We start from the raw sequence: 12098 nt of genomic DNA, 5'->3' as shown, positions 1-12098 counted from the left end.
AAGTAAGGTTTCGTACATATTCTATTAAAATAATATATACATTATATAATTTATATTTGTAATTTTACATATTAGATTTATATTTTATATATTATATAAATATAATTAAAAATCTTAATTATCTAATTAGTTTCTTTCACTGGACAGAAAAAAACCTCTGATATTTCATCCATTTTTAATCAAGAAAATACAAGGTCGTAAGATTTTTACTGACTGTAAATTGGTCATGTTTAATGAGAAGCTACTTATCAGTATTTACTGTGCAAAGGTGTTAAATATTTGAAGAAGAAAAATTTGTTTGAAGCGTAGGTACTATGATGCAAATAGTTCTCTTACCAGGAGGGGTTTCTCTTAATTTATACTCAGTAGGTATTATTTTTAGAAAAGTTTAAAAAGAAAAGCATGCTGTTTTACCCTTCTCAGCTAAGACCTTGTCAGGATTCTATTTGGTTTGTGAGATGCGATTTTTCTTCTTTCAGGAATCACAATTTAATGAGCAACTCTTTCACAGTACTTGCAGGTAGTGAGAGCATATGCCATTTCTAAGTATTTTGAAGCAGTGAAGTACAGGTGTACAGCAGCACCAAAAGCCTCAGGCAAAGAGACTTCTCAGCTTATGGACTTCTGGCCTTGAAAGTTTGGAATTGTCACTCTCAGCAGCATAAACCTGGTTAAATTGTGGCCCATAAAAAAAGCAATACAAGTAATGATAGCTGCTCAGTACTGGCAGTTCAAATGGGCAAGTGAAGCTCCCAGCAGTGGCAAACACAAAAGCATGCTGCGTAGGCAGCCCAATTTGCCTGTTGGAGAGAATCCTTCATTGCTTGCAGTAAGAAGTTTCAGGGACAGGCGTGCTGGGGTGCTGGAAGCCCTTGCACTTTGCTTTGCACTAAGTCAGTGGCAGTTTTTAAATCAGCTGACAATAGATACCTTGTATTTTGTGAAATGGAGAAAAAGTGAGAGGAATAAACAGGGGCAAATGAACTTCAAACATATTGCAACATTTTTTTATACGTATAAAAATTAACTGGGCTATTCTCTTACATTTTTGTTTCCAAGGTACAAAATGAATCTGTCTGGAGATGCTGCCAGTTGTGGGTTGTCTTTCTGAAGCTTTATATACAAGCTCATGGAAGTGAAAGACTTCAGTTCCTCCACGTTGATCTTTGGATTGACTTCAACAGCTGATTCGCCTCCAAACATCATAGAAACCTGGACCTGCAGTTGCAAGTGCACTAAGTGAGACATTACTGCTGCCTGTAGACATTGCTTGAGGTAAATGTGCAAGAAATCTTGGTCAGAAGCCTCTCTTACTACTAGAATAAAATCAGCACCTATATAGGTGCTATTCAGAATTTTATGTTTATAACAATCACTTATGGAAGATGCTTTAAAGATAGTAAATTAAACTCATTAACTGTGCTTAAGAATATTAAGTTAGAATATGTTTAAGAACGTTCTTAATGTAATTTAAACTTCAGTGGGACATTATTGTGTGCTTAGTTGAATTAGGGCTACATTGCAAGGTACAGACTATAACGAAGTTCCTACAGGGCTATAAAACTTCTACCTGTAATTTTTCTTTGCTTTGAGAGTACTATGGCCAATTTTCTGTTTATGAGTAATCCTGTTTTATTATTGAAGTTACAGTGACATATAGAAGATGCTAATCAAATTTTAAAACATTTTAGTTCAAAATGAACTATGAACTTCAACATAAATGCAGTAATGTTTTCAAGTTTAAGCAGTATATTCCTGAATGATGAAAGACCTTTGGAGAAAAGTCAAACATTTCCCAGGTACTCACGTACTAGATGAATTTTGCCTTTTAAAAAAAAAAAAAAAAAAAAGGAATGTACATGGATAGTATTGTGAGCACGTAATAATGAACTGAATTTTTGATTTTTGTGAATTAACTCAAATATATTGTTTTAATTTTTGACCTCAGTGTTCTTGTTACAGAAAAATCCTTCATAATTAATGTATGAAAATGAAAGCGTTTTTCTCTATTAAATATGCATGAGTTAAAGATTCTCCTACCCTGCAGAAAATTAATTCACAAGAAAAAAAAGGAAGACTCTCAACTGAGGAGAGTTTGTGTTATGTTGCCATAATTACTCCTGCATCTAACGAATATTGCCAGTTGAGTTTTACCTGTAAACAGTGGCCATCATTAACTCTGTGCCTATCACTTAACTAAAGTTGCTACCCTATTAGAAACAGTCTGCAGTGAACACTATGGTAATGTTAACTGCTTGTAAATATGAATTGCAAATATTTTATTGACTTTCACGTATTTTGTTTATGTAGTTAGGAGGAGATTTCAAGGTTCAGTCTTCAGACATAGCCCAAGAAAATAAAGCTCCTGGGAAGATGTATATGATAATTAGCACTATTAACCAAATACCCCATCTCAAAGTTTTACCTTGCTCGCCACACTCCTGGTTTGGGCAATCAAGTCTCTAATCCGCTGAATGCTGGAAGAAATATTGTTTGCTGGTGCCTTCTGTTCTACTTTGCGCAGTTTATCCAGGAGTTGAGGGAAGACTTCCGTAAGCTTCTTCACTGCAGTTAGAAAAGAAGTGACAGCTCGTTTTCTTCCTCTTTGCAACACCAGTTTTGCACTAGGAAAATTGCTCCCTGCAGTCTTCAACCAGCCCACCTCCTTGTACTTTCAGAACAAGTCCTAGGTGTGGTGCGTGAGAACCACTGATTTCAGAAAGGTTAGTGTCTTATCAAGATATCTACTATGCACAAAAGTGTTTGGAAGAAAAATTTTATTTTTTGCCTTGCACAAATGCAGCTATTTTTTCATGGGACTTCTAGTAACTACTAGAAGTTGTACCTATATACCATTTTTCTAAAGGAGCTTCGTAAATGTTAATCATTTTAACCTTTTCATCTTCCTTCAAGGCAGATAAATGTTAAACCCGATCTTACAGATATGGCAACTGGAGCAGAAGGATTAGTTGTTTGGCATCTCACTCGAGATCTGTGGCTGACCTGGGAATTTCAGAGAGGCTCATGAGCTTTTCAAATTCAGTTTAGAGGAGCTGAACAGGCTGCTTTCCTCTGCTCTCAGCTGTGCATTTCTCCACCCACATAGAAGCAACAGCTGTGGAGTGATATAGTAGCCCACTGTGCTAACAGAAACATTGCTGCTTTCAGCCTGTGGTAAAAGCTTTGTGCTGTACAATGGCAGAGAAGCTCAGAAGATGATGAATGTGCACCTAAACTGTACTTACTATCTGTCCCAGACTCCTCAGCTTTCCTGTCTACGTATGACAAGGTCATGAATCACAGTCCTGTGCTTCTAGTCTTTTGCTGCAGTATCTCTTGGTATATGTGGGAGAAGGATGGTAGTCAAAGGGAAATGTGTCTGCTTTAATGTGTTCAAAGGCAGAAAGATAAGCAGAAAAATTACAGAGAAAGGAAAAGAACTACTCCTAATGATCATACAGTTTTGTCACATCTGATTCCACTGACATGCTGCCCTTTGAAGGATATTTACACATCACATCATTTTGCATCTCTAATTGAGTATAGGTATAAGTAGCTGAGTATAATTAAATGTGATTTTAGCCACAAGCTTCATGCATACAAGCAAGATCCAGTAGTCATAGTTAATTTTTAATGACATGGACTCACTGCAAAGGTTAAGATCTGATTTGTCAGGTTTTTAGTTATGTTTTAAGGGTTATCAACTTGCATCGACTTGTTCTTGTGTTCCTCTCCTTGTATTTTTACTCTTGTCTGAAAAGATAGGGAGACAGGTAAAGAACCTAATCTTCAGCTGTACTATCATTATAAAGAAGGGAAAAAAATTCTATTCTGTGCTCTCCGTTCCATGCTGACTACAGACTGAAGCAGCTCTCAGCTTCACTCAGAGTAGCACAGAGTATCAGAAGATCCCATGGAGTCCCATACAGCCTGCTTCCCTCTGGGTAGAGTAGAAAGCTGTATCTGCCACAACCTTGCTCTCCCTCTGCTTGGCTCTTTTCACTTGTGTTTTTCCTCCAAGTTCAGTATAGGAGTAAGCTGTGAGGAACTCTAGGTTCTGCAGTTATTTTCCTTAAGTCCTGAAAGATCTTATATGCTATATAGAATCATATATTGCATGTAAGCCTTACAATATAGAAAAAGTGCCATTTTTTCAACAAGTCCTCAACGAAGCACACTGAATTAACGTAACACATTATTTCCAGACTGCATTAAGCATTCTATTTAAAAAAACAACAAAACAACGCAACAGTATATTAATTCTCTTGCAGAAAGTTTGCTCTGCCTTTTGAAATGAAGTGTATCACAATAATCACTTAGAAAAAAAAGTCCTCTCTACTGTTAAAAAATTCCAAGCTCAGAAAGTGATACAGCAAATTTTAAGCATCCCTTTTTTGTTGTTGATTGTTTTGTTTTAAACCACCAACTGAATTGTAACTGTATTTGATCAGATATCTTGAAAAACTGGCTTTTTGTCTGTTTGAAATTTAGATACGAAGATAGAAACACAGCTGTGATATGAAAGCTCCTAACTGTCATCTGTTACTCCTAGTAAAATCTTGCCATAAACCTCTTCTTTTTATCCTTTATATGGCATTCTTCAACAAAGAAGAATGATGATTTTTTAGTCTTTGGAATAAAAGTAATAATGAGTCTTTCCTAGTCACACAACACCAAAAAAAAAAAAAGACAGAGAACAAACTGTCAAGTAGGAAACATCTTGACTGTAACCTTCCAGATACTTTCTCTTTTAGTGTTTTCTTTCCCAAACTACACTTCATCCTCTGCTGAAAATCATCAATTCCCTGCACAATGGCAACATGTTAAGTCTTCTCAAACACCACAGCCATGACATGTTCTTACCCTTCCAAAAATGCCATGCAAGCTTCAGTCAAGGGCAGTTTGGGCAGATCAGCTTAGAGGCTTTCTCTGCTGTGGCAGTGTTATTGGTATGACGGTGCAGGCACCTGGCTGAACATACTTAGATACTTCTTCTTGGGCTTTGATGGACATTCTTGTTTCCAGGATGCACACAACTGATCTGAAAGCGCTCTGCTGCCCTCAGACAACTCAACATCTGTCTTACTAGGCTGTGAATCACAGCCACATCTAACTGGAGCAGTTCCAGTGCAGTCTCCTTTGTTGTTGGTACTCTCCATTCTTCCTAACAAACCCTCACATTTGTTCTCTATTCTTCCTCCTTGCCCTTCCTAATAAAAGTGAAATTGATGTAATGTTTACAAGCTTTTCTAGCAATCATCCTGCTTAAATATTGTATTTCCTCCTTATTCCTCTTTGACTCCTTTGCTTATCAAATCAGGGACCTTTTCAACTGTATGTTTGTACCACTGAGGATAGAACAGCTCTGTTTTTAAGTGCCTCCCAATGTTACAAAAACAATTGCTGAACCATGTATCATAATGAAAAGTATGTAAATAATCTGTCCACATTTCATTGTGACGTTGGTACCCTAATAAAACTGACTTAGAAGCCAATATGACTTCAGCCCTTAAGTGTTTAAGTCATTTTTAGAAACGCTCACGTATCCAGAAGTTTTAAAGAGGAGTCGAGCCTCATGGCAAATGCTACTTTTTACAATATTTTCCTATAGATAAAATTCCATAAGATTATAAGCAATGAAAATGCAGTGTAAACAATTTGCACAGCATGATGCTGCAATGATTCCCTTCCTTTTTAATACTACAGAATAGCAAAACACAGGCTGCTGTACCTGCATCTCCAGCTGAGTGCACAGCACTGTCGTATGCAGCTGAATCGTGCTGGAAGTTTTGCAGGTTCTGAGACCACAACCTCACATTCTCATCCATGGGAGTTGTAGCCTGTGTTACTGTCACAGTAGTGCTAACAGCCTCTGCAGTCTTCTGTTTAGCTTGCTCCAAGCGCTGTCTGGCCTCCACTACATAATAAATAAGGGACGAGAGGAAATGAACACTGACAGAGTTTCAAATGAGCTGTTGCCTGTACTTTAAAAGTGATGAGATTAAGAGGATTTTAGCTTTTGCAGAGTGGAGATCCAACCTTGCTTATTTGGTCTTCTCTTTGTTTCCACAAGGAATACTCAAAAGTCCCAGTGGGTGGTCTACCGTTATATTAATTCTTTAAATATAACAAATCCTTATTTCCTCATAGTTTGTATTGATAAAATTTTTCAGTATCCTTGGTTTTTGAAAGTTGTTGCATAGTCCAAGGATATTCTGATTTTCTTTGTGTTTTAAAAGAAAATTTACGTAAAGACTAAATATTTTTCATGAAAGTTATTTTCCATGCAGAGAAATCCAAGGCACTAAAATGATTTTGTTATTCCACATCCAGTTTTGTTTTTGTTTTTTCTTTTTGAGTTACCAAGGAATGTATTTCCAAAATCATGGCATTTTGCATATGATATCTTAGTAGTAAAAAGCAAGAATAGGAATTAATGGAGAATTTTGAACATGTCAACTTTGGACATTTTTGGGTATGAGCTGGATGCTCTATGATGTCTGTTTTCTGAGAAACTAAAGTGAGATTTTGTCAGTCAAGACTGCCAGTAATTAATCTCCCAAATACTCTGTATGTGATTATATGAGAATTAGATTTTGACAATCAATAGAGTAAATTCACAGATTTGTAAATTCTCCAAAGCCCTGAAAAAATCAAGAGTTAAATGGGAGAGGACAATTGTAGGAAGCAGGATCAAAACAAATGTTAGTACTTTCTGATGGAAAAAATGTATAATTTTATCATGAGTGCATTAAAGATGGATTGATATTAATTATGTCTTGTCATTTCCATCAAATTTGTTTGAGCCTTCCTGGAACTGAAATCTTAATATCAACTTCATAGGGCATATGCAAAGATAAAATGCGGTGCAAAGCATTTGAAGGCAAAGAATCATAAAATGAGATTTCTTACAACCTAGTTCTGCTGATTGCATTTTTGTGATGGCTCTCATCAGTTTGCTTTGCACAGCATGCATTCGTGCCGCAGTGCCATTGACATGACGGCTGGTGTCTGCAATGGTTAAATCATTACCTGTGGGGAGAAATTAGGAGATATGACTGAATGATATCAAAGGAGCATTTTAAAAAGATAAATTTTCTCCTACTGAGGTATGTTATTAAGCCTTTAGTGTACCATAGGTAGTATTCTAAGACATTTTTTAGCATCGGCTACAGTAGCACTCTTGACTTTATATAATCTAAAGTCACAAGCAACCTTGATGCTCATAGCCATTAATTGCCTTAACTCAGTCAGTACCAACTCTCATTGTGTTTTCCAATTCCAAACTTACAAAGGAGAAAGTCTAAGAAACTTAAAAGGTCCTGAAAAATTGAAGAGGTCATTCATTTTCAGCGAAAAGAAAAAAAAAAAAGTCAAAATCTTTTAACATTTATTATTATCCAACACTGAAGAAATCCAGATTCCTGAATACTTAAACTGTTGTGAATTGATTTCAGTCAACTACTTAACTGAGTATATTTACATGTGAAAAACTATTTATGGGTGCAGATATTTAAACAGTGGATATATTTCAGATGGTCCTTTTGTAAATGAAATAAACTTTGTATATTTACTGTAAGCTGCTGTCTGTTGTAGCTGCATGGCTCGGCTGAGAAGTTCTTCACTTTTACCTCTATGGTAAGTGATCTGAGTATCAATTCCAACTGCAGCCTGCAAGTGTGTTTCAAAAAAGAAAGTCAAAATAATGTTTACCAAATGTTTCCTTTTAAAGTGTATAATTCTAGACAATGTATTGCTTGATATAAATGTAACTTCAAAGTCAACAGCAGTTTCATTTTTCTTGTTAGTATTTAAGATTGGCAACTGGAATACAAAAAGAAGATTGAAAGGAAAATTTCCTATAGGCTGTAATAAAAGCTTAGAGAAACGTACTTTTCAGAGAGCAATAAAGGATAACTAAGATGCAGAAAACAGAGAACTCTTCTTAATTTATCAGCTCTAATATACCAACTTGGTATTCATTCTGCATGTTAGTTAGGCACCGTGTTTGTTTCCACTGTCAGTTCTATCAGGTGATGAACGTGTGCTGTGTGGGGAACTGTTTCCAGTCCCCATTAGCATACTGTAAGCAGAGGACAGGACTCAAAATCCCTAGGGATCTAATCCCTGCAATCCAACCAGTTCCTCTTTCTATCCCACTAATAAATTGCTACTAAAGTCTTTTAAAATTATAAACGTAAAAAAGGAAATAAAATATTTTAGAACAGTAAGGCCCGAGACAAAACTAGCATCCTCATTAAAGCAGTGAGCATACAAGTGGGTTATTTGCCTCATTTTAACTTTCTATGAGAAACAGCGATGATCCTGTCACTGATCCTTTCCTTCCACCTGGTATTGTGTGGAAGAGGAGGACTCAAGCACCCATTCCTACAGAGCCAGGGAGTTGTCTGCACTTTTACAGGACTGTCTCAGGTTGAGTGACAGGACAAAGAAGCATCTCCCTGTACTCATTGACAGGAAGGCCCTATTGCTTCTTTGTAAATTACAGGGGAATGTAGACAGGCAGAATAGTTGACCACCTAGGATTTAATTCAGGAAATAACATATGAAGCAAAATGTACAGTGAGAACTTTGATGCGGACAATGAAGCTAGATCTTGTTTTTTCTTTATACTTAGGTGTTCAAAGCCCCTGTAGCATTGCAAATAAATGCCGGTGTTATGACAACTACTTACATCATTGACCCGGTTTGTTGTGTTCAGTGCCAGTAAAGCAGCTTTATTAGCTTCCTCAATATAACCAGCAATATTTTCATATACATTTGAAGCATTTATTGCCCTTTGTACCAATCCATTTGTATCAACACCATGTAAATTCCTGTTAAAAAGAGAGTAAACAGAGGAAGAAACCAAACTGCATCAAATTAGTTTCAAATTGATTAGCTTTCTTAACATTCTATGAATCTTGACTATATAATTTTGCACATAAATATGTTTTGGCCTGGAGTGTATTCCCTTCATTGGGTATGACCATCCATGCCAATCTAAAGCAGGAGAAAACTATGTGGATAGCAGGTACATCCCAAGGGTTTCCAACTTGCTAAAGCTCTGGGAATTTGGCCATCACATCTATGTGAGCAGTAACAGGTAACTTCTAAGCTTTTATCTTTTTAAAAAATCTGGATAGATATTTCATAAACAGACAGAATAACAGATCAGTGGGTTGTCCTTCTATGGAGATAACTCCTGGCTGTGAATGGAAAGAACTACGTGTACCAGTGATCAGGACAGCTGTATCAACAGACTGTTTATATATTCCAAATGTAGATGGGAAAAGGGGGAGAATTAGATGAAGAACTATCCACTGGTCATGAAATTTTGCAAGAAGTTTGATTTCAGAAATATAATGTTGCCTTGCTGGCATGGTAGAACTCGATGTGCATATTAAGAGCTAAATGGTCTTCAGAGGAGATTCGAAACAGTTGGCTTAGGGCTGACCCTTCAATAATTGCTAACTTTGAGTAAGCATTATTTTCTATATTTTTGTGATAAACAGAATTCAGAGAATATATTTATATAAATATTAGATATACATTTATATCTGCTTCTGTGCATTCACTTCAGTGTATTTGCACGCTGAAGGCATAACAATTTTCCAATTATCAGTAAGAATTTTCTGCTATATTCCCTCCAAATAAACTTCAACAACAAAAAAGCCTAACAAGTTTATAAAGGAAATCCATTAAAGAACAAACAACGACAACAACATAAAACAACCAATCAACTGAAAAACAACATAATGACTTGAAGATAGGCTAAATGTTTTAAAGGATTAAAGTTTCACTGCAGGATGATCTTCTCAAAAATTAAGAATCAGCACATTTCCATCTGGATATTTTGCAATTATTCCTGCTCATTTTATATTAAATTCTCGATATATTGGAGTTGGTAGTAATTTTAAGATTATTTTAGGAAAGGTTGAAGATTAGCCCCATTACATGTGGGGTAGTTTCTTTCAAGTGATTCTACTACCCCCAGCTAGGCGATCTCAGACTGAACATATTGTTCACTTTCTAGGCTCTCTGTAGTTTGTGTAGCATTATAGAACAAGAGTTTCAGATATCAGCTTTGTACAGCTCTATAAAGGAAAGCCATCTGTTATTTTTTCACTGTTTAAATCTCCTATCCACTGTGTACTAATATTAAGAAACAACTGGTATTTAGATAATATGCTTGATGAGTAGTTATAACACTTTATCCTCTGAAAATGTATGTTCATTACTTAAGGTAGAATTTGGTGAAGCATTTTCTTTAAAAAATCACTTGCAGCAGTGATTTTTTCATGTGTAGTACCAATTGCAAATAAAGTCATATTTTAAATCTGCTTAGAGTGACTTTTTAGTAAATTGAAGGAAAGTCTGTTTGCCAGCAAAATAGGAGGCCTTGCAATAAACTTTTGGAATTACAGAGAGCTTGTTTCACTGAAGTACAATTTACACTTTAAGATATATTCCATGTGTGAACCACTTCTTAAACAAAAACTATCACAAATCCCATTTTATGGCCCATACTACAAAAACATTTTTTAGTATGAAATAACTCACTAACAAAAGCAGTATCTGCCAGCCTCATTTAATCTGTCTGTATTGTACTACTTTTCAGTAGTTTGCCTTTTCTATTCTCATATTATGGCAAGAGGAGAACGTGCCAAATTAGAAAGAGAAGAATATCACATAAGATACGTTTGTTTATGCTTTGAGAAAATGAATAGATTTTGTTTTGCTCAAATTCAGATTTTCTCTCTGGACCATGAAAGTTCTTTCCATACATGAGTTCCCAGCAATTTGTTTAATGCCTGTTTACAGCCAGTGTATCTAACGTCACTGTGTTTCTGCTTTTCTCAGTTCATTCAGCTGTTCAGTAATTAGCACTTGTATGAACAGAGTCTGCTGAAGTTAAATTTTACCGGTCCAACTCATCAGCAAGTCTTCTTAGGTTATGTGCATGCTGCATAGCCTTTTCTTCCAGCTCATCATCAAACAGAGACAGATTGGCTATTTTTTCTTGCAATTCCTTTTTTGCTCCATCTATTTCTGCGTAGAACCCTGACACATTCTGAATAAATATGGAAGGAAGGAAAGAGTATGAAAATCGTAAAAAAATCAGGTCTTTTAAAAAATTATTATGTTTTATTTTACCTGTTATGTTATAATGCATTTGTTTTCTTTTATATTTTTATCAGATAAAAGAGAGTAAAGGGTGTTTTATGAGTGCTGGTGAAGCAAGACAAACGCAGGAAGATAAAAATCAGCCAAAATTCAAGAAATCTCTTCAAAAGATATTATAGAGAGATGTGAGAAATACAAAAGAGAGACAGTTGAGAGATGTATTGCCATCTGTTGTGTTTACTTTAGAACAGTGCCAATGGCAAGCTTTTTTGTTGTGAAGCATGACTAGGTAGAATAATTAAACCAGATCTTTGCAAAATCCCCTTATTCTGACACCAAATTAGGAAACGGAAACCATGGTGTGTTTGCTTTATTTTTTATTTTTTATTTTTTTTTTAAACCTGCAGGCCAGAAATTAATTCTTGGGACTTCTAAACTGCAAGCAAACTAAACAATGCTGGAGTGGGCTGGCTTACAAAGCATCCCATTAGTGCATGATCCCTGGCACTGTTTTGGCCCTGGTCAGCTGCCACTCTTCCAAGCGTACCTCCTTGGGGAATGAGGCAGTGCCTGTGCCCCAGGGGCAACGTGGAGGAGGCATGTTGTTGGAAAGGGACAGAGTTTAGCAATACAGATGTAAGCTGTGCCACACACAGCTGTGAGAATAGTCCCGATCCCATTTTGTTGCCTTGCACAGAAATAGCTCTTACAGCAGGAGGATATCTTGTATTTGTCTGGTTTGCAGGAGTCTATCAGAAAACTAACATGTATGTGTGGGCAAAGGAGAAGTACTCACTTTGCTTTAGCTACAGACTTTTCTTATACGAAATGTCTGTGTGAAGACCCAAGTGGACATCTGTTACCTTCTCTCTAGTACACAACTTTGGCAGCAAGTTTGATGATTACAACTGCGATTGTAAATACAGAAAAAAAGGATGAAACAAGGGAGAGAAAAAGGATGAATGAGTGAA

At 36.2% G+C, this 12098-nt stretch overlaps 1 protein-coding gene across 1 annotated transcript in view; it reads right to left on the bottom strand.

Moving 5' to 3' along the window:
- The window catches only part of LAMA4 (laminin subunit alpha 4), a gene marked incomplete at its 5' end in the record, with an annotated part of 94173 nt that overhangs the window by 26621 nt on the left and 55454 nt on the right, over positions 1-12098 (bottom strand). Inside the window, 7 exons of the mRNA XM_079550792.1 lie at positions 1045-1218; positions 2426-2565; positions 5732-5917; positions 6913-7032; positions 7575-7671; positions 8696-8837; positions 10926-11074. Of these exons, the coding sequence (XP_079406918.1) occupies positions 1045-1218; positions 2426-2565; positions 5732-5917; positions 6913-7032; positions 7575-7671; positions 8696-8837; positions 10926-11074 (1008 nt within the window). The remainder of the gene's footprint in view (positions 1-1044; positions 1219-2425; positions 2566-5731; positions 5918-6912; positions 7033-7574; positions 7672-8695; positions 8838-10925; positions 11075-12098) is intronic.

This window comes from Tetrao urogallus (assembly GCF_951394365.1).
Source record: "Tetrao urogallus genome assembly, chromosome: 2".
NCBI lineage: Eukaryota > Metazoa > Chordata > Aves > Galliformes > Phasianidae > Tetrao > Tetrao urogallus.
The sequence above is the reverse complement of the archived record's forward strand: the minus strand, read 5'-3'. Positions and strand labels throughout refer to the sequence as shown.